Source organism: Zophobas morio, unplaced genomic scaffold, assembly GCF_036711695.1.
Source record: "Zophobas morio isolate AGI-343-1 ecotype UQ-CSIRO unplaced genomic scaffold, CSIRO_AGI_Zmor_V1 ptg000011l, whole genome shotgun sequence".
In the NCBI taxonomy this organism is placed as follows: Eukaryota; Metazoa; Arthropoda; class Insecta; order Coleoptera; family Tenebrionidae; genus Zophobas; species Zophobas morio.
The window spans coordinates 18,154,327-18,176,900 of NW_026972116.1; the positions used below are offsets into that span (position 1 = coordinate 18,154,327).

At 34.1% G+C, this 22,574-nt stretch overlaps 5 protein-coding genes and 1 long non-coding RNA gene across 8 annotated transcripts; 3 read left to right on the plus strand and 3 right to left on the minus strand.

Annotated features, from left to right (window-relative positions):
- Window positions 1–52: 52 nt before the first annotated feature.
- On the plus strand, window positions 53–529 carry LOC135127091 (ATP synthase subunit e, mitochondrial). Its single transcript, XM_064053415.1, has 2 exons — window positions 53–194; window positions 289–529. Exons 1-2 carry the CDS (start codon window positions 150–152, stop codon window positions 478–480), a joined length of 237 nt encoding a protein of 78 aa, XP_063909485.1. The 5' UTR covers window positions 53–149; the 3' UTR covers window positions 481–529.
- A 1,216-nt stretch (window positions 530–1,745) lies between these two features.
- Window positions 1,746–10,044, minus strand: LOC135127081 (NHL repeat-containing protein 2). 2 transcript variants are annotated; one of them, XM_064053399.1, is made up of 5 exons: window positions 9,802–10,044; window positions 9,583–9,746; window positions 9,348–9,514; window positions 2,726–3,790; window positions 1,746–2,673 (listed from the first exon to the last, which is right to left on the minus strand). In XM_064053399.1, the coding sequence occupies exons 2-5, from the start codon at window positions 9,725–9,727 to the stop codon at window positions 1,906–1,908; spliced, it is 2,145 nt and encodes a 714-aa protein (XP_063909469.1). In that variant the 5' UTR covers window positions 9,728–9,746; window positions 9,802–10,044; the 3' UTR covers window positions 1,746–1,905. The 2 variants fall into 2 exon arrangements, with proteins under 2 accessions (XP_063909469.1, XP_063909468.1); XM_064053398.1 differs by having other exon boundaries at window positions 9,583–10,044.
- On the plus strand, window positions 10,028–12,035 carry LOC135127083 (E3 ubiquitin-protein ligase RMND5A). The gene is made up of 5 exons (XM_064053400.1): window positions 10,028–10,203; window positions 10,296–10,850; window positions 11,298–11,566; window positions 11,617–11,771; window positions 11,824–12,035. Exons 1-5 carry the CDS (start codon window positions 10,068–10,070, stop codon window positions 11,885–11,887), a joined length of 1,179 nt encoding a protein of 392 aa, XP_063909470.1. The 5' UTR covers window positions 10,028–10,067; the 3' UTR covers window positions 11,888–12,035.
- A 295-nt stretch (window positions 12,036–12,330) lies between these two features.
- LOC135127092 (uncharacterized) lies at window positions 12,331–16,169 on the minus strand. The gene is made up of 3 exons (XR_010280171.1): window positions 16,132–16,169; window positions 15,765–15,830; window positions 12,331–12,432 (listed from the first exon to the last, which is right to left on the minus strand). It is a non-coding gene; the product is annotated as an uncharacterized LOC135127092 (long non-coding RNA).
- Window positions 16,170–19,977: 3,808 nt separating this feature from the next.
- On the plus strand, window positions 19,978–21,476 carry LOC135127084 (aldo-keto reductase family 1 member A1-A-like). 2 transcript variants are annotated; one of them, XM_064053402.1, is made up of 4 exons: window positions 19,978–19,994; window positions 20,249–20,403; window positions 20,451–20,930; window positions 20,980–21,476. In XM_064053402.1, exons 2-4 carry the CDS (start codon window positions 20,332–20,334, stop codon window positions 21,382–21,384), a joined length of 957 nt encoding a protein of 318 aa, XP_063909472.1. In that variant the 5' UTR covers window positions 19,978–19,994; window positions 20,249–20,331; the 3' UTR covers window positions 21,385–21,476. The 2 variants fall into 2 exon arrangements, with proteins under 2 accessions (XP_063909472.1, XP_063909471.1); XM_064053401.1 differs by lacking the exon at window positions 19,978–19,994 and adding an exon at window positions 20,108–20,199.
- LOC135127085 (RE1-silencing transcription factor B-like) lies at window positions 21,401–22,401 on the minus strand. The gene is made up of 2 exons (XM_064053403.1): window positions 22,253–22,401; window positions 21,401–22,205 (listed from the first exon to the last, which is right to left on the minus strand). The coding sequence occupies exon 2, from the start codon at window positions 22,200–22,202 to the stop codon at window positions 21,477–21,479; it is 726 nt and encodes a 241-aa protein (XP_063909473.1). The 5' UTR covers window positions 22,203–22,205; window positions 22,253–22,401; the 3' UTR covers window positions 21,401–21,476.
- Between the last annotated feature and the right edge of the window lie 173 nt (window positions 22,402–22,574).

A 22,574-nucleotide genomic window follows, 5' to 3' on the forward strand; every position in this document is an offset into this window, starting at 1 on the left:
TTCAGTTTAAAACTGCATTTTATTTTCGTCTAGTTGCTAAAAGTTCGTTTGACATTGACAACTGTCATTCTCGACACTGACAGCTGACAGCTCGACTGCAAAATTGACATTCGTTCCAGACTCGATTCCAACAAAATTAAAAAGTAATAATGTCGGGTTTGCCTGCTGCCGTTCGTGTCTCCCCACTGATTAAGGTACGCAATTTTTTATGTTATTGGCGTAGTAATGTTTTCAGAAAATTTGCCAAAAAATGACAGTTACATAACTCACATAACCTATCATTTCCAGTTTGGTAGATGGAGTTTGCTCACGCTGGGGGTGGTATACGGGGCATTCCACCAAGGTAGGTTATCCAGAAAGGAAGCCGCCTTCAGAGAAGTCGAAGACAAACAGAAAGCGATTAGGGATGCGAAAGTGGCTGAAGAGAAGAAACGAGCTGCCGAAAGAGAAATTGCGGAATTGGAGGCCCTGGCAAAATAAAAAACTGATGTTGTCTGTTAGTTAGTGAATTAAAGGTACTTGTAATTAAGTGAAGTCTTTGTCTGCACCCCCTACGTTTTAAATTTTGTCTTTTCGTTTTTTTTACAACATGAAACTTAAAACATTTAAAATGAAAAATTTGTATAAGGAAATATCGATTTTGCAATTTCTTGTTGTGAAAAGATGGCATATATTTTGCCATTTTTTTAATAATATATGTAGTATTCTTTAAACAAGATACTAAAAAAAAACGTGATTTTAATGTCTTGTAAAGAAACAAGTATTTTGCAGTTAAGACAAGCCCCCTTGGTTCACGGCGAATAAAAAATTCATCACAATTGCGATAGGGCGGGTGGGCGGGCTTACATTTTGTCTTTTCGTTCTAATATGTGTAGATTTCTTTTCACAACATGAAACTTAAAACATTTAAAATGAAAATTTTGTATAAGGAAATATCGATTTTGCAATTTCTTGTTATGAAAATATGGCTACATATATTTAGAAAAAAAAATCAAAATATAAGCCCCGCCCACCCACCCTACCTCGATTCTGATGAATTTTTTATTATTTGTTGTAAGCCGAGGGGCGGAGCTTAATTGTAAAATCCTTATTTTTCTACGAGAAATGACCATTTTAAACATGTTTCAAGTTTCTAAAAAAAAAATCTTCACAATCGAGATGGGGTTGGTGGGAGGGATATATATTTTGCCGTTTTTTTAAATAATATATGTAGTATTCTTTGAACAACACGATACTCAAAAACGTGATTTTAATATCTTGTAAAGAAATAAGTATTTTGCAGTTAAGCTCCGCTCCCTGGTTCACGGCGAATAAAAAATCATCACAATTAGAGACAGGGTGGGTGGGCGGGCTTATATTTTGATTTTTTGTTTTAATATGTTATATTTTCACCAATTTTGGTAAACGCGGCTTTTATTACCCATTTTACCTTCATCATCTCCGCGGTGATTTTGTATTCAATCAAATTACAAATTTGACGGTAAATTCTGTTTTCTTTATACTATAATAAAGTCATATATTTACAGTCGTCAAAAAGTTCTGCCCGAGTTTAAATTTTCCCCACTATACTTATTCTAACGAACATTTTATAAAAAAAACTGCGATTAAAAAATTGAGTTGAAGCAGCTTTAAGACAAAATTTAATTAATGAAACCGCTGCATACATTTTTTTTTTACAATTTATTTCTGGCGATTTCTTTTCTGACGTCATCGACTTTCTGGAGGGGATAAATAAATAAATCTCGTTACACTTGCTGTGGTTAGTGCTAACAAGTTGCAACTTAGACGTTGTGCACCCTTTATTAAAACATAAATAAATTCTGTAAACAAAATTTACAACATTCACAACTATTTAAAAATCTTTACAGGGTAAAAAGTGCTAAGTATAAAAACTCCATTTAAACTTTAAGCAATCTGAATATTATTGGGGTCCAAAATTACTCGTAAATTGCTTTCCACGTTCATGGAACCGGTGTTCTTCTGAACGACTGGAACTCGAACGATGAAGCTTTTAGGCAAACAAGTTTCCTCAGTACAAGTCACCAAATTAAATTCAACATCAATTTTAGAATTAACTGTGCCACTTGGGACACTTACAACCACGTCAACATTTTTGACAGTGTCACCACTGGCAGGCACACACGACCACGTGACCCCTGGCAGTTCGACTGACCAGCTTTGAGGCGCCTCTTCCGTCAATTTTAACCCGTCAGCAAAAGCCACCCCGATTTTGAGAATCAATTTTCCGCCGTGACTATTAATGGTGACACTGCGTCCGTCCAATATTTGGTGTTCAGAATTTTCGACTTTTGTTGTAGTTTCTGGGAGGGTTAAATTGAGAACCGTTACCGATTTAACCGAGTAATCAGGACCCAGTTTTAGAGTTTTAATGCAGTGGTTATTGGTGTCAACCAAGTACACTTTTTTACCATCTGAAGACACACAAAGACCCGCGGGTTCTTTAAACCCGGCTGTTTTACCATCAGTGGTATCACCCCCTGGAGTTGCAATAGTGGTTACACTGTTTTGAGTAATATTGACCTTCTTCAATTTGTGGTTGTATGTATCGGCGACCAACAGAGTGTCTTCGTCTTTTGACATAGCCAAACCTAGGAGATGTTGGAGTTTGGCTTCACACAACGACCCATCTTTATCACCAAAAGCGAACAGGTTCTGCAAAGAAAAACCAAATTAATTTGGTTAAAGACCAATTTTGCGTGCTTACATTCGGGTTCCTATCCCCTCCAACCACAGGTGTGACTTTTCCATCGACGAGCGACAAGCGACGCACACTCGAACTCTCGCTGTCTGCCACATAAACCTCCTTATTCTTGTTGCATAAAGCCAGTCCAGACGGTTGCGCAAATCCAGCCGAGTTTGGATACGCATTATTCCTATTTTCTTCCCGTCCGGACCCAGCGATAGCCAAGCAAGTTCCAGCTGGATACTTTTTACACTTCCACCAAACCGTGTCTTCCAAGAAAAGTGCCCAAATTTGGTGAGTTCCCGCCATCGCAATAATCAAAACGTCCCTTATTGGAGGTTTACCATCCGGATAGAACGTCATATCCATATCGGGTGTCCGATACAGACACACATCCCACGGAGACGAGATTACCTGTTGCCTCCAAAGCTTCCCACCAACTCTATCATTACCCTGAAACCCTGTACCACTCACAGTTTCAACCATACTATTCTTCAAGTCAATTTTCCGAATTGCGTGATTTTCCGTATCGGCCACAAAAATGGTACTTTCATTCTGAAAAGCCACACCTTGAGGTGCATTAAATTCGCAAATTGACAGACTTCCATCGCGGAAACCCACTTTTCCGCTACCCACTTGGTGTAAAATGGTCCCATCGGGTTTTAGAATGATAATTCGATTGTTTCCGGTGTCGGATACAGCCAAGATTTCCTGGTGGTTTTCGTTGACGAAGTTTGCGATTTTTCCGGGGAACAATAATGGTCCTTTTAAGTCGGGGAGTAAGTGGTAGGCGGATTTGAACGGTATCTGGTGGTCCGAAATTTGCTTTTTGGACTTGTAGTATTCCAGAGAAGCTGTGATGTAAGAGCGTAGGTTCTCTTTGTGGCCTTCACCCATCAACATGACGATGGGGTTGGCGTTCGGACCGAGTATTAAGAGTGTTGGCCAGCAATTGACTTCGCAGTTTTTCCACATTTGGGAATTGAAGTCGTTGACTACGGGGTGCGTGATGTTGTATCTTTGGACAGCCGCAAGGATGTTGGCTGAGGCCTTTTCATTTTCGAATTTTGCGCTATGGACGCCTATCTGTGTGAGTAAACAACAGTTGATAAGTGATTATAATTCCGAGTAGAGATGGGTGTGTGAAATGATTCTAGCAGGAAAGTTTGGGTGATTCATGGGTAATTTAATAAAGAGCGACACTGAAAATGTATAAACCCGAAAAATGTCTCTATACTGAAGACTTTGGTCCTTTTTGCCATAAACCATTCCGCACGATTGAGAAAGAGGTGGTCGAGTATTGCATTTAAAATTTTGTGCCTACAAAGGTTTTTATACTCCCTTAGCGTAAGAACCCACTTTTCTAGGCGGGTTTAAACAATAGGCGTTCGCTACTCTTTTTACTTACTAGTTCCGTCGAGAAAGCGGTAACCGGCAAATATTTTGCTAACGATTATTGTATGTAAATACAGGAGTAAAATTCCGCTTTCGTTCTATACCAGCAGATATTATCAGATTTATCTTAGTAAATACCCTTTCAAATTTTTTTATCCCACAATAAATTAAATAAGCCAATGAAATTCAAAAGCGGAGATGGGTGGGGTTAGTTTTACATTTTTTGTCGAGATTCCACTATTTGTACCCTAAAATCCACTTTTCGTCGAATAAAATGAATGATCAAAATAAATGTGGTGGGTGGGCGTGGCCACAGTGATTTTTTTAGGCGCAGATTCGGCCTCTTGAAAAAATAAAATCCAATCTTTATTTCACAGTAAGTAACATAAGCCAATGAAATTTCAAAGTAGAGATGGGTGGGGTTAGTTTTACATTTTTTTCTAGATTTCAATATATAAATATAAACTCGACCTGTCAGCCAATAAAAGTGTGAACAAAATAAAATGAGTGCTCAAGAAAACGGGTGGGTGGCCGGGGCACTTTGAATTTTTTTAAACGTAGAATTTGGCACAATAAAATTTAATCCTGATCTTACAGCTAATAAAATAAGCCAATGAAATTCAAAAGCGGAGGGCTTAGTTTTATATTTTTGTCTTGTATACAGGGTTAGTCACGAGAGAATTACTTCTGAAAATTATTTTTACGCAACCCAAAATACTAATACCCTGTACCACTTGATATTATCTAAATTTAAAATGAAATGCCTAATCCATGATTGCTTTGACTTTGGCAGTGTCACTTTGACGTTAATTAATTTTTAACATTTTTTTTCATCGTTGACTTGCCTATAGAGCCCCACTGGATCGACGACATACAGTCAGATCAATCTGGGCTATACTGAAGCCGTAAGTGCTCTACCAATGTTGTTCGCCGCTAATGTGTATGTGTTAAATCGCCATCTCTGCGTCACCTAGAGCCTCTTCGAAGTGCAAATCTGCAACCTCTGGACTTCTTCGGCCATCCATTTACAAAAAAGCCGTAGCATTCCCACAAAATGCCCAACATTTTCAACAGATTAGTAGTTAAATTATTTACTTACTTGTTTGAGTTTGTGTTGTAACCTTTGAATAAAACGCCGTAAAAGGAATTTTTAGAAATAATTTTCTCGTGATTAATCGGTTGCAAAAGATCAAGAGGCACACTGACAAATTTATTAGCGGCGCCGGAGGAGATTTCCGACTGGCTGCGGTACCACCATGGACACTCGCGTAACCTCCTTTTCCACAATTGTCAAAATGAGACTGCCAAACTCAAAGCAATCATGGATTAAGCATTACATTTTAAATTCAGTTAGTATCAAATGGTACATGGTATTCGTATTTTGGGTTGCGTAAAAATAATTTTCAGAAGTAATTCTCTCGTGACTAACCCTGTATATAGGGGTCCTCCATGTATCATGAATTATTTATTAGAGACAAAAAAGTCAAAGAGCGAAGTTGTATGGTTCTTTGATGAATATACTCTAAAATTATTTTTAACTATACAGAGTGTTCTATTTTCAAGGCGTAACACACAACTTAGTTTTTTTAATGAAACCCCTATGAATTTTTACATATTTTGAATGACTTTTTCTTTGGCTTTACAACCACAGTTTATTTTTGAAATTCCAATGCGACGTTACAACGTTATTCTAATTTTCTTGAACTTTTTTGGCAATGGAAGGGTTCTCAAAAAATCGCAATAGGGTTATTTTTAAAGTCTGTCTTATAATATTTTGTGGAAGGATAAATAAAGGTACCCACTTTGTAGTGGTGTCAACTAAATCAAATTTTAATAAACAGTAGTGTTTATAAAAAAAATCTAAAACTTTACAATTTTCGAATATCGATATTTCACTTTTTTGAAATGGAAGATCCTGTATTTTATTACTGTATTTTACGCTATTTCTGTCCTCATTCTTCTAGTATGTCGATGGATCTTTTAAAAAAGTAAAATTGCAGTAAATATCAATGTGAAATAAAGAAAATACTCAGTAAAAAAGAAAGAGAACAAAAAATAGGATAAGATACAGTAATAAAACGTAGCGTGTTGTATTAAAAAAACTAAAATATCGAAACATATTTGAAAATTTCAATAATTAAAACATTTTTTTTATAAACACTGTATATGAAAATTTAATCTCATTTATACCACAACAAAGCGCGAACTTTTCTTTATCACAAAATGTTTTAAGAAACACAACAAGAAAAATAGAAAAATAAAATGTGGTTGTAAAAGCTGGAAAGGTCAATTAGAATATGTAAAAATAAGGTATTTCATTTAAAAAAAACTACGTTGTGTATTACGCCTTACAAGCAGAACACTGTATAGTTCAAAATAAGTTTAAAGTATAGTCCTCAAAAGACCGTACAACTGTGGACCTCGACCTTTTTTTCTATTTCTAATACATAATTAATGAGATATCAAGGAACGCGCATTTAGTGACTCACCCTGCATATATATTTTTTTAATCCAAAAACTGCAATATTTCAGTGGGCGATTTTGAAAAAATAGTAGATGATATCGAATATATGAGGTCGGTACTAACTTCTGGAGGTCAAAAGCCATAAGCAAATGTATGTCGTCAAATTTCGAAAATTGCCGAAAATTGGCACGGGATTTGAAAAATTTTGCTTTTAAAAAAGTTGCCAAAAAAGTCTGAGATATAGAACTCTGTACAGTTCAAAGTAAGTTTAAAGTATAATCCTCAAACAACCGTACAACTGTGGTCCTCGATCTTTTTTTCTATTTCTAATACATAGTTAATGAGATATCAAAGAACGCGCATTTTGTGACTCACCCTGTATATATTTTTTTAATCAAAAAATTGCAATATTTCAGTGGGCGATTCTGAAAAAATAGTAGATATCAAAAATATGAGGTCGGTACTAACTTCTGGAGGTCAAAAACCATAAGAAAATGTACGTCGTTAAATTTCGAAAATTGGCGGGGGATTTAAAAAAAATTGCGTTTTGAAAGTTGCCAAAAAAGTCCCAAAAAAATCTGAGATATAGGTTTCGTTGTGCTGATTCTAAAAACACCGTGTTTTGCTCTCAACGCAAGTTTTGGCAAATTTCGTAAATAAATCAAAGTTACTTTCCACCGTTATTAATTATCTTAGTAACACTTCGTTCAATTTTTGGACGTTACCAAAGAAATAAATAAAGCAACAGTCAAGCTATTTTTTTCTTACTAAAATTAACAGTGGTTGAAAACAGTTTTAATGACGTGGCAAATTTAAAAATTGTGTGCCTTCTTTATTTTTGAGAAATGATATGGCACTACTAGAATTGTTTACTTATTTTTTGCCATGTATGTAATTCGCCATTAAAATTATGCAATAGTGCTCTGAATCACCCTGTGTAGTTAATGTAGAAACAGTTATTCTTAGCCCCGCCCATCAGCCATTCTCTTCTGAAGTAAGATAAAATCTTATAGCAAATAGTATAACAAAAAAATTACGATGAACGCTTTTTCTTCTTTTTTTTAACAAGCTAGGTTCCATTAGTTTCCATTCGCTCTATACAGGAGAACATATAATTAACCCCGCCCACCCATCCCGCCTCCTTTTAGCGATTCATTTCATCTGCTCAGGATGAAAAGTGAATATTATACTGAACATAAATTAAATCGTTAAAATGAAAACAGCGCGGGCTGGCTAGTAGTTGCTAAGATAAGACTGATTTTGGCAAATCACATACCCTCCAATAAAATAGAGGGCGGGTGGGCGGGGCTACTGCTTATTTATGACTCGGCCCCACCCACCTACTTTACAAAGTCAAAAGTGACGCCGTCCACTCACCCCTATTCCATTTAAATTACTAATTTTATTGGTATTTATTATAAGAGACGGGGGTTCGGTTTTATATTGACAAATAATACTTTTTTTTTTAATTTTATTAAATCTTAATTTTTTTGAAAAACGACTGCCCTCGGAGTTTACATATAAATAATAAAGACTAAACGCCACCCCTTTTTTCCGGGCCAATAAAATGATTTATTAAGGTGGAGCTAGTGCGAGTGGGAGGAGCATCCGTAATATTGCTTTTTAAATATGATTCTCACATCTGGTATGCTTATTTAACACCAGCGTAATACTTTTTAGATAGTTTGGTTAACAATTTATCGATTTTCTCCCCAACGCTTTAACAGATTTACCAAAGATTTTAATAAAATAATGTCATTAATTAGCAGAGTCGAATTTAATCTATTATGTGTTTTTTGACGCTTGTTGAAAGAATTTTAGACTCCGGTGTTAAATTTTCGAATTAATTTTTTCCATTGGCTAACTTCACCACGACTGTAAAGTAACTGGTTAAGAAATGCCACAGGATCGAAAAAACATCGTCTAATCAGCCATGGAATTAATTTAAAAAAATGTTCGCAAAATTTGCACTGTCATAGCTGTTCGTTTTTGCAGATATCGCCCTAGAGAATAAGTAAGACCATTCATCATTTTTATGTCGTTGCAAGCATTTTTTTTTTTAATACAAATGTCAAACTGACGCTAACTTCAAGACAACAGTACTGACACCAGTTGTTTTTTTTTTTTTTTAATTAATTTCATGGCTGACTAAACGATGTTTTTTTTTATATATGCTGTAACCGTTTTATACAATTTTCCAATAAAAAATACATGGAAACAATTGCGTAAATCTGGGTGGGTACGCGTTTACACAACCAATGATTACATTTCCGTTGGTTGTGCGCCGGGTTAATCCCCGGAAACCACATTTATAGTTATACAGGGTGATAAAAAATCACGGATAAAGTCGATGGTACGTTGTTGAAAACCACTAAAAACTCGATAAAAATTATTAAAATAACCTCTGAAGTAACTTTTGAAAATAATAGTTCACAGTTGAAGTATTAACTTCATTATTATAATGTGTTTTTTTAATTTTCCACTGCTAATTACAGTTACTTTGACCTTTGTTCATAGAATTTAAAGTAAGAAGTATTCAATTCATTATCATTACAGAAACAACTTTTACTATACAGCGTACAAAAAGTTTGGTTTTGTTAACTTCAGTTCATATAAAGCAACTGATTTGTTAGAACTATTGCCTCCTAAATTATCAAAGACAGTATTAATGAGTACATAATGATAATTTATAATTCATACATGCAAACACTCTGTTTGTAATTGCATCGCACGTGATTACAATTTGAATCACGTGCCAATATTACTTGTACATGTACCACATACCACAACTAAGCCATCCTCAATCGAAAACTCCTTTTCGATCTCCCGCAAATCAGGGATGATATGCATGCAGTTAATGCAACAGTAAGTAAAAAAATCCAAAACGACGATTTTCCCCTTCAGGTGTTTGGAGAACGACAGCGGCTCAGAAACATTGAACCACTCCAAACCTGCGAAAAACCAAACAAAAAAGTGAGGTTATGACACCCGACAAAAAAACAAAGAAAATCGCAGTTACCTTGATTGAAGTCTTTGATGGGTTGATAATTCAGGTTCTCCAGATATTCCTTAATGGCTGCATTTTTGTTTCCTTTTTCGCGTATCAAGCTTGATAGTTTTTGGTGGGAATAATACAGCATATCATCTTCGCTGTCGGACTCCATCCTCAGCGATCTAAATAGTCTTCGAAAGAAAATGTTGGAAGGCGTTAAACGAACCAGTAACCTCATTAACTTACAGGCTACTGAATGTTACATTGATTTTCCGCGCTCTGTTTGCTGATATGAATCACAAACTTTCCTTTGCAGCCACAAAACAGATAGTGTTTAGTGTTTATCACTGAATCATCACGAGCATTTTGGCGACTTGTAGAATGTGGAGGTCGTTACAGACGTGTAAACGCCGCAACCAACAATACACCATTAGCGAAAACCTAGTGAATTTTGATTTATACGCAGCTCCTGACAGTTGACAGTGACAGTCGGTGATAGTTCGCAAGTAAGTATGGATGCTTGTTTGGCTGTTGAAAAAGAAATAGACAGAGTTTTATCAAAATTCGGGGACATTAATGGCAACGCGGGTCGGATTTTAAGCGACCTCGTTTCTCATATCGAGCGAATTAAAGCAGAACTCGAAAACGGTAAGTCGCTTCGCGAAACTTCCCAGTCATTCCCCCCAACACAAACAAAGAGGTCTAATTATACGATAATTACCGGGACAATCACATTTCAGCTCCGGAAGATCACACACTGACCAACGTTCAACTAGACATACTAAAACAATGCATGGGGAAAGTAAAGGAGACCGTATCAAGACTCACCACCGATCATCGAGACCTCCACAGCACGGTTTCCAAAGTCGGCAAAGCCATAGATCGAAACTTCGTTGCAGACTTCTCGGCTACCAGTCGCGAAGAGGTTTTTGCATCGCCTGAAAAAATTAATTTAATCAATAAAGTCATCTGCCAGCATTTGTACAGACAAGGGATGCAAGATGTGGCCGACACGTTGGTGACCGATGCGGATATAGCACCAGAAATACACAACAAAGAACCATTCACTGAGTTAAATCACATCCTCGACAGCCTTAAAAATAAAGACTTGGAGCCTGCTTTGGCGTGGGCCACTGCTCACCGCGATGCACTCGAAGCGCAAAATTCGTCGCTTGAATTTAAACTACATCGGTTAAAATTTATAGAGTTGTTGAAACAAGGTGCTTCCCATCAAACAGACGCTATATCGTACGCTAGGATTCATTTTAGGAAATTTGTACTTAGGCATGAGAAAGGTAAGAAATGAATCAACAGTAGTTCATAAAAACCATTTTAAATTTTTTATTGCACGTTTGATGCGCTTGCGCACAAAATCATTTTGTAGAATAGTTTCCTTTTTTTAGCATGTTAAATTTCGTTGCAAAAAAATTATGTGTGTGAATCACCGTGTTTATTTTTTGTTATAATTAATAACTAGTTGTGAAACACAATAGTCGCCTGAGGAAGGTACAAGAGGTGAATGACCTCATTCAAGACTTGTTAATTGCACACTTTTATTTTAATTCAGTACATAACTAATTACGTGTCTAATTATAAATATAATTAGAAATCGACGTAAAAGTAGAAGGATGTTGTAAAAAATAACTTTCCTTAGTTTTGCTTAGAACATATATTTTTTTTAATCTCAAGAATCCCCTCCAAAAATTGATGACGTCAGTCACTTAAACAAATTTTTGTTCCAGACATACAAACCTTAATGGGGATGCTCCTATACGTGCCGAATGGCATAGGCAGTTCCCCCTATAGTTGTTTATTAGATTCAGAAATGTGGTTAGAAATTTATGAGCTATTCACACATGATGCTTGTCAGTTATTGGGAATTAGCGTAAATAGTCCGCTAGGGACTTGTATTAACGCCGGGTGTGCAGCTATACCTGCTTTGCTTAATATAAAGCAAGTTATGATGCAGAGGCAGGTCACGGGAATTTGGAACGGAAAAGATGAGCTGCCGGTACGTCCAAAACTCAGTTTTATAACTCAGTAAATGATTGGAATTTTTAGATTGAAATAGATTTAGGTAATGAAGGAAGATATCATTCGATGTTTGCGTGTCCGATTTTGAGGCAACAGTCGACGCAGAATAATCCACCGATGAGACTTATTTGTGGACATGTGATTTCTAGAGATGCTTTGAATAAGTTGTGTAATGGAAATAAGTGAGTTTGGTTTTGTTGTGGTGATGTTTTTGCTAAATTTTATGTTTCTTAGGATGAAGTGTCCCTACTGCCCAATTGAACAAAGTCCAGCAGATGCACGACTTATATATTTTTAAACTTTATAAGCAGATGTTAATTGTTACTCACATTTTTTATATATTATCTATGTTTTTCTAATGATTGTTAATGGTATTTATTTGGTTTGTGTTCTATTGTGATCTCTCCAACTGACATAGATTAATATACTTAGTCCACATTTTTAAACACTGTTTTATTAATTTTCGGATGCAACTAAAATGATACAGTAAAGTCTGGGTTAATGAATATAGAGTGAATAGTGAGACCAACTATAGGAATTACGCTTTTTAAAACGCCAAACCCAACACTGATGCAGTAAAATGATCAATTTTAAAGTAATGTTTCTTTCACAATCTGGTTGACATTAATTTGACAATTGACAAGTTGGTGTTTTGTTTTCTGATTGACATATCCGGGAAAAATATTTTCAAATCCGAATGACATTTTATGTAGGCCATAGGCCACCAAATATACACGAAAATTGCATTAAAAAAATTCAAAGAGCGAATAATCAATTCCCGGCGCAAGGATTTTCCTCATTTAGGAGTATTGTTTCTATTGGAGTACGATAGTACGAAGCGTCCTGTAATAAAAACGTGACGGAAATTTACTTATTCAAGTTACAAGTTCAACTTATTTTAAATCACGATATTTCCAGTTTTTAGTTAAATGATTATTACACTTCATAACGTCTCATTCGAAATTTAATAATAATATAGTTAATTTATAACATTTAAACTAAACTTAAACGTCGGTCCATTTTGAGAGAAACGACCTTGAAAATTTTCATCAGTTAAATTAATTAATTATAATTAAATGTGAGGTTTAATTTATAACAAGCTGAATTTGGAGATTTTATTGCCGAAACAAATCCGCATGAATTTGATTTTGTCTGTATTTAATATTTGCCGGTTGTGTTTGTTTTCATATGTGCTTTGTTTTATGTAATGTGGCCATGACGATGTAATCAGTGAACACATTTTTTATTTAATCATTAACTTGAATTATTGAATATAGTACCATGTAAATTCTTTGCTGTTTGAAATTCTCGAAACTGTGGTGTAATTAAATGTTGCTTGCTTTATTTCTTGTCATTCAAATACTCATTCAGTTATCGTTATAAATTCAAAAAAGATATTTTTTATATTTTATACTTGTCAAGAGATAAAATCATCAAGGAATGGTAACAGACTACGACAAGAAACGTAAATTCCGCTCTCCTTCCAACGTCCTTCCTTCGTACCATGTTTGCCGATTTCTCGACTGCCAGCCACACCATCATGATAACTTGAGTATTACCATCCATTTGGGTTAATTCGGATTTCTCTTTTTTCTTTGTGTTTTTAAATTTGTGATATTCAAACTGATTTCTAATATGTGATTTCATTTTTGAAAACTTAAAATAGTATTAAATATAAACCTTTCAAAAATTCGCCCCTAGGCAAGTTTTGTATAAACAATTTTACGATTTTTTCTTCGCAAGCGTCAGCTAGAGAAGTATTGTAATAGGGTCTGTGGTGACCAAATTTGAATTAAAATTTTGCGCTAAAAAAAACAACGACGCGAAATAGCATTTGAATAATTTGAATTTGAAAAAAAATTATCAAGAAAATCGTTAAACATAAGCAACCATGTCCAAGTTTAGTTCTTTTTTGGTAGTTGGTAGCTCTCCTGGGGAATTTCTGGGTAGTATCTGGTAAGTGGGTTGATGGTGAAGTTCACTTGTTTGCTTGCGTTTGTTTAACGAAAATTAATCATACTGATTGCGACGCCACAGTTTTACCAACAAGCGTAACTAATTCTTGCTGTGTTTTTCCAAACCGAAATATGCGAATTTTCGATCGACGCCAACTTTGTAAATTTGATTTATTGTTTGTAAATTCACAGTTTTAGGTTTTAATCTTTAATCTTTAGTTCATTTACGGCAGTTAAATCAACCTAACGGTGTCCTACTCTGGGAAAACGACCGTGGAAAGTGTGGTAGAATTCACAATATCGTGGATTGAGGGACGTGGGGATTACATTTTTCCCCTTAGGCAGGCATCATCCGGACATCATTTTGTGTTTATTTATCATGTGTTTGTTTGGGAGAAGCTGTGGACAGTCCACGATAAAAACTCTCAAAGCTAAATGTTTTAAGTAACCAATCACTTGCACCAAGGCATAATTTAACATAATGTAAATTCTTTGTTTGAATCGTTGATAAAGTGTGGCATAATTTAACATAATGTAAATTCTTTGTTTGAATCGTTGATAAAGTGTGGCAAATATTAACTTCATGTAATTTTGTTAGCTCTTCAATTTTGCACGTTTCTTCATTAGATAGAGGGGTGGTGGGCGGCTGTACTTGCCGATAGATCGATCATCGTCGTGGTGGGAGAACAGCCACAACCAGGAGCCCCAAACTCCGTTCGTGCTACAACGCCACCTATGGGTAATTTTACTGTGCTCTAGAATGAAATTGATATAGTTCAATCGCCACACTCTTAAAGCAATCCGGGTACCTCCTCAACTTTTGGAGTCATAAGCATTCACGAGGAGCCCTCTGCATACAGTCTTATTAAAATTTTGTTCTCTTGTTGACTGCCATAATTTCAAATTTGCCACCACACGTCCGTAATAACTTGTGCATTTGCATCCAGATTAATTCAAATTTTTCTTTGTTTTTATTATTTTTGTGATATTCATATATTTGCGTTGATTTAGAACGTTTAATTTGATTTCATTCAAAGTTGGGCAAGTTTTTTTTTGTAGCTGCGAACCAAAAGGTCTTAAACCTGCACAACTTAATTAGTAAGTCAACACAATGTAGGGTTCCATTTTGTTAGACGATCATAGTCAAGGTCAATTTTTTTCAAACTTTCGCGGGCGTTTTCAAATTTTGGTCACATGTCATTTTAAGGCGGGATGTTTGGGTTATCACAGGTCTACTTAACGACGTCTCATAGGTCTTAGAATCTGAAAAATAGGTCTCCCGTTTTCGTTTATTTGTCATTTTATGAGGTAAGTACTCTTTGAAAACTGCTACACAGAGGCTTATTAATTTTATAGTATTTTTATCCTTGTGCGTGTAAATTTTTGGAAAAAGGTAAAAACTTTACAATTTAAATATCTATCATAGAAACATACAAATCCGGTTGCCCTGGAATTTTGCACAACTTTTACATTTTTATTGTTTTTATTATAAAAATCTGTTGCAACAATCCAAATATTCCGCCAAAATGAGACATGAGCACAAAATGACAAAACCCGCGAAAAATTCAAAATTAACCTAACTGGAGAATGTCAATAAAATGGAACAAAGGGACTTTACGTTGTGTTTTTATAGCAGAATGCGTTCAGTGCAAAGTGGTGATCTCCAAGATTTCAAACACAAAATCAAAAATTGAAGGTCTCTTTTCACTAACCACATGAAATTACAAATACAAGAAAAGAAACAAGCAAAATTTACTTATACTACACTCTATCAAGAATTTCGAACACAAAATTTAAATAATGTTAAATTATGGTAAATTCAAGTTAAAGATTAAACCAAAATGAGTTCACAAAAATCACATCGTGGACTGAGTGAAGTCCCAATTCACATAAAACAAAACACATATGAAATAAACACAACAGGCACGTAATAAATACGGTCAAAATGAAATTAATAATTCGAGAATAAATGTTCAACTTCAAGCTGTAAGAAATTATTACACCTGTAAGGAAATATTAAACCCTTCCCGTTTTCGAGTCAGGTTGATATTAATTTAAGTGATAATAAATTTCAAAATTCCAAAATGGATCGATGTTTAAGATTAGCTTGAATACCAAGTTTAGAAATATTGCAGTTAAATTCTCTTAAATTATTGTTGACGAATTTGCCAAAGTTTCACAACATTTTAGACTAGAAAATGGATAATTAACTGGTCTTACATCAATTACACACGTTGAGGGAGACAGTGGCGTTGAATGCGATTCATTTTGTGCCCTTTGGTGAAACTAAAAACAAAAATTTTAACCAAAAACTGAGCCTCGTCGTACAAAACTTCCTAGAACTACTAACCCAAGGGTGATTTTTGTCTCTATTCCCCGAAAAGCACTAAAACATGGGTGTTTACACGTTATCGGAATCTTTTTGAATTTTTCAAATCGGGACACCACACTGTTGTGACGGGCTTGGAAGATTTTTAAATCTTTGCGATAAATTCGAGAAAACTGTTTAACCAATACTTAATTTAAATGCAATTAATCTTTTTTTTCTTATGAGATCATGCACATTTTTGGAGATCTCAACACTTACCCCTTGTGTAACAATGCAACACACACTGAACTGGCAACTGGTTAGGGACTCTGGCCTTTAATGGATCTTTTGGTCTTTTATAAGAGAAGACCCCTCCAACGGAGTTGTTTTTGCAAAGTTGTTTACTAGTTACCAGTCCATTTGGGGGTCGTAAAAGCATTTGTGTTTCCACCAAATTAGGCTTAATTAACTTTAATATGAAGACTTTTAGTGGCTAAAATGGCTTTTTGCTAATACTAACAAATTTAAATTATTAAACTATAAAATTGGACAAACAGATCGTATCCAGTCAAATGGCGCCAATATTTAATTGTGATATTATAAACCTTGATTAGCATGGTGTGAAATCATTAGACAGCGGATGACCGTCGGCCATGGGAAGGTCAAACTCGGTACGGCTCGTACGAAATGGAAATTCAGTGCTATTTTATTTTAGAATAGAAAACTCAAAAAATCGAAAAAACTAATACTTTAAAAATTAAAAAGTTAAAAATGAGAAATCGAAAAACTGAAAAATCACAAAATTGATCGAAATATTCAAAAATTAGGAAATTAAAAAATTGAGAAACAGAAAAGTCAAAAAAGCAGAGTCGAAAAATCACAAACTTAAAAAATGGAAAAACTGAAAAATCAAAAACCTGAATAATCGAAAAATTGAAGAACTGAAAAATCGAAACTTTGGGAAGTGGAGAAATGGAAATATAAAAAAAATAGATTAATTGAGAAATCCGAAAACTGAAAATTCAGAAACGTCAAAATTTAAAAAATAAAAAAATATTGAAGAACTGAAAAATCTAAAAATCTAAAATTTAAAACATTGAAAAGTTAAAATATCCTAAAACTGAGAAATGGAGAAATCCAAACGTCAAAAAATCAAAAAAATAAAAATTCGGAAATCTAAAATTTAAAAATCCAAAAACTGAAAAATCAACGAATCGAGAAGTCGAAAATTTAAAAAATTGGAAAATTGAAAAATCGGATAAATCAAAAATCGAAATATCGAAAAATCGAGAAACCGAAAAGCAAAAAATCGAAAAACTAACATCGAAAAATCTAAACATCGCAAAATCCAAAAATTGAGACATCGAGAAATCGAAAAATCAAAAGACCAAAAAATCGATGAGTCGAAAAATCGAGAAGTCGAAAAATCGAAAAATTGAAAAACCGAAATAGGCCAAAATCGAAAAATCGAAAACTTAAAGATGGAAAAATGGATAAAGCGAGAGATTGAACAATCAAAACAGCGAAAGATCCGAATCTCAATAAATCGAGATCTCAAAAAATTTAAAAATTCCGAAATTTGAAAAATTAAAATATAGAACTGGAAACTCGAGAAACCGAAAAGTCTAGAAATTTAAAAATTAAAATATGGAAAAGTTGAAAAATTGAGAAATTGAAATATAAAACAATCGAAAAATTGAAAAATCTAATGTATAAAAAACGAAAAACTAACAATCCAAAAATAAAAAATCGAAAAATCAAAGAATCGAAGTATTGAAAAATACCAAAACTGAAAGAAATATCCAAAAATTGAGAAATCGAAAAACCAATAAAGCGAAGTCGAAAAATCGAAGTATTGAAGAACTGAAAAATCGAAACTTTGAGAAGTGGGAAAATCAAAAATAGATTAACTGAGAAATCAGAAAACTGAAAATTTAACGTCAAAATTTTTTAATTGAAAAATTTAAATACCGAAGAACTGAAAAGTCAAAAAATCGAGAAATCGAAAAATCTAAAATTTAAAACATTGAACAATTAAATTATCGCAAAATTGAAGAATCGAGAAATCCAATTCAATTTAAAAAATTGGAAAATCCAGAAATTGAAAAGCTCAAAAGAAAAAAATAGAGAAACCGAGAAATCTAAAAATCGAAACATCGAAAAATTCAAAAACTGAGACATCCAGAAATCGAAAAATCGGAAGCCGAAAAGGAAAGTTAAAAATCGAAAAATTGATAAATTGAGAAACTGAACAATCAAAACAACGAAACATCTGAATTCGATAAATTGAGAAATTAAAAAATTGAATAATCGAAAGATTTTAAAAAAGAAAAACTGGAAAATCGAAAATTAAAATGAAAAAATCGAAAAATTGAAATACAGAAGAATTGAAAATTCGAGATATCGAAAAACCTAAAATTTTAAAAAATGAAATATTAAAACATCGAAAAGTTGCAAAATTGAGAAATCGAAGTATAAAACAGTCGATGAATTGAAAAATCTAAAGTTTAACAATAAATTGAAAATCCAAAAAGTAAAAAATCGAGAAATCAAAAAAATCCATCAATTCACAAATCGAAAAGTCGAAAAATTGAAATATTGAAAAATCTCATAACTGAAAGAAATATTAAAAAAATTGAGAAATTAAAAAATTGGAAAATTGAGAAATCGAAAATGTAAAAAAGCAAAATCGAAAAATCGTAAAATTCAAAAACTGAGACATCGAAAAGTCGGAGGATCGACAAATTGAGGAGTCGGAAGCCGAAAAGGAAAGTTAAAAATTGAAAAATTGATAAATTGAGAAACTGAACAATCAAAACAACGGAACATCTGAATTCGATAAATTGAGAAATTAAAAAATTGAATAATCGAAAAATGTTAAAAAAGAAAAACTGGAAAATCGAAAATTAAAATGAAAAAATCGAAAAAAATCGTAAGCTTAAAAAATCGAAAAATTGAAGAATTGAAGAAGTGAAAAATAGAAATTTTAGGAAGTCCAGAAATGGAAAAATAAAAAAAATATACTAAAAAAAACCTAAAAAATTGAAAATTTAGAAACGTGAAATTTTGAAAAATTGAAAAATCGAAATATTTAAAAACCGTAAAATTGAAGAGGACAAAAATTGAGAAATCATATCATTGAAACATCGAAAAATTGAGAAATCGAAAAATAAAAAAATCAAGAAACAATTTGAACAATGGAAAAATTGGAAAAGCTCAAAATTGAAATATTGAAAAATTGAGACATTTAAAGTTGAAAAATCAAGAAATCGAAAAGCCGAAAAATCTCAATAGCTTATTTATAAATCACAAGATCAGGACGATGCTACTTTTTAAAATTTAAATAACATTATAAATTGAAAAATGTCGAAAGTTTATATCATTCTGTTATTTACTTTGAATATGTATTTTCATTTTGTGTTAATATTTTTGTAACACCACCAATCTAAATTTTACTAAATCTTGTAAAACTAAACAATTATACCAATTTAAAAACCCTGGGAAAGTTTCTGTCAGTCTTCGGATATAGTCTAATAACATAGGCGTCAAATTCATTTAAATACAATTCTTTCGTATCACGTTACAACGCGTTGCTTCATACTTTTTATGTCAAGTATATTTTCATATTTTGTACATATATGTCTATACACATTACTCCTTACGGAACAATGTTAATTAATAATTATGGATTTATGGATAACTCCTCGTATAAGTGCAGAGTGAAGGGTTGTCCAACTATAATATACTTAAACAATGATTGTATATATGGAATAGGTGACGATTAAATTCAGTGATGATCACCCGCTACTGAGTGTCGGCGATTCACGCGTCCCCACCTATAATCGTGACGTAGCCCGGCAGAAATAAGTAATTTATCGCCCATTATACTGTATCTACATTAAAAAAAGTTATGTTTTAAAACAGACATATATTTATAGTAGGTATTAGTATAAACGTATAACAATACACAAGATTTTAGTGGTGGAAGAATTATTTTTATTAACATTAATGATGACGTGTAAACAAAACATAACCAGGGTAACGCATGACGAGTTCAATTTTTATTAGAGGTGATAGTGGGGAACTGTGGAGAAAAGAAAGTGTCGCGTTCTGATTGGACAAAAGCTGTGCTGCATACACAAGTATAAAAATTATCTAACTGCACTTTGCATGCAATTAAGCGATGCAAATACGTTATTTAATAGTCAAAACATGAATGATGATACATATTTAGATGCACGATCAGTGATCACATGATCGCCTCCGCCCAAAGATATAGTCTTGGCCTTGAGTATAAAAAGATTAAGTAACAATTGATTATCACAACCACTGCGATTACAAGTCAATGTTGACACCAATAATACCACTTTTCACCGCTTAAACGATTTATTTTTAGATTTATTATCGTGTTGCGACATAGTAAGCAACAGGAGCGATCTCCGAACAGGTAAATAAACAACGTCTACCACAGAGTCCATAATGGTAAAAGCCCCCTTGGTAACTCTCAACAATGGGCTAACATGCCCACAACTTGGCCTAGGCACGTGGTTGGTAAGTTTTGTTTACTTTTTTTCCATCATTTTGACGAATATTCCTAGTCCGCCCCTGGTGAAGTCCAACGGGCCGTAAAACATGCCATCGACATCGGATATCGTCACTTTGACTGCGCCATGCTTTACGGCAACGAAAAAGAAATCGGCGAAGGAATTAGAGAAAAAATCGCTGACGGAACAGTAAAAAGAGAAGAACTGTTTATTGTGACCAAGCTCTGGAATACATTCCACGAAAGAGAAAAAGTTGTACCCACTTGTAAAAAGTCGCTCGAAAATTTTGGTTTAGATTATCTTGATTTGTATCTCATCCACTGGCCTGTGGCAGAAAAAATTCACGGGGAACTAGACATCCATCTACCTTTCAAAGGCGCAGTTGGAATTGACTATGATTATGTGGATACTTGGAAGGGAATGGAGGGGTGTGTTCAACAAGGTATTGCTAAAAGTATTGGTTTGTCTAATTTTAACAGTAAACAGGTTGAAAGAGTCCTACAGAATGCAACCATAAAGCCTGTAATGAATCAAGTGAGTTAGTTGTTTCCTCAAAACTGTGTCTGATTTTGATTGGTTCTAGATAGAAGTGACCCCAAATCTCAATCAGAGGAAATTAATTAAATTCTGCATGGATCGTGACGTCAAGATAACAGCGTATAGCCCGTTTGGGTCGCCTGCAAGACCATGGGCCAAACCGGGCGATCCCGTTCTAAAACTGGATGACCCCAAGCTGGTAAACATTGGGAAAAAATATGAAAAAACCGCCTGTCAAGTGATCCTGCGCTACTTAATACAACTAGGAGTCATTCCCATTCCCAAATCTTCAAACCCAGGAAGAATAGAACAAAACATAGATGTTTTTGACTTTAAATTGAGTGATGAAGATATGAAGATTGTTGATAGTTTTAACTGCAATGGAAGGGCGGTCCATGCAGAAGAACTGAAAGGGCTGCCACATTATCCATTTGAGGGAGTGGAATTTTAATTGACTAAATCAACAATTTACATAATTATATAATTACCAAAAAAACGTCTGATCACACAAACGTTTCAATTAAATACTACCTTACACAAATACTATTCTGGATGATTTTTCCTAATATGAGTCTTCAAACTCGCTTTCAAAGAAGTCTTAAATGAGCACTGCTCACAAGTAAATTTTTTTGCATGTTTGGACTTCACATGTAGAGTCAAATTATATTTATGTTTAGATTTAAAAAAGCACTCGTCGCATTGGTGCCACTCATCTGAATGCAGCACCATATGCCTCGTCAAATTAATTTTCCAGGTGGTCTTAAAATCACACTCAGAGCACTCAAACTGTTTTTTGTCTTCTGGTGACTCATGAGCATTCATCCGGTGTTGAAAAAACGACTCTTTATGTTTCGCAACGTAGGAACAATCTTCACATTCAAATAATTTCGGCGCATCTGTATGCTTTCTTTGGATATGTTGCGTTAGGTGATATTTGACTTTCGCTTTATAAGGGCACTCGTCACACTCAAACCATTTGATGTCTTCGTCTGCGGTGTGTTTCGACTGGATGTGCTTCATCAAATGATCTTTATGTTTGGCTTTGTACGAGCACTCATCACATTCAAACAAAGCCTCTTCGTGAGATTTTTGGTGTGTTTTCAAGTTGGATTTTTGTTTGGCTTTGTACGAGCATTGTTCGCACCTGTACCACACTACGTCGTCTAAAGCCGTGTGTTTATTGACCATGTGTTGTTTCAAATAGCTCTTTTTATTTGTTTTAAAGTCGCACTCATCGCATCCGTAGTTTTTGTCCATTGTAACGGACATAACCTAAAAACGCTCGTTACGACTTTTGAACATTTAGACACAAAACTTACCCGAAACGGATGAATTTAAATACCAAATTAGTGCAGTTGTCGCTTGTGGAGTGAAAGAAATGAACTTTCCGCAAAAAATCTTGAAAATTAAGATAACCTTAATTTTTAACCGCTTTTTTACTATTTAGCGCCATAGTCATGCAAGATTATTGGTTGCTGCTAAATCACGTGACCAATGTCACTTGGTGATTTGATATAGGCAACCAACTTTTCAGATTAGTGATTTTTAACTGGATTTACTTTTTATCAAAACAACCTATGAAAATATTTTCTCCTATCCGTGATTAATATAAAAACGAATAATATATTTATCGTGATTGTG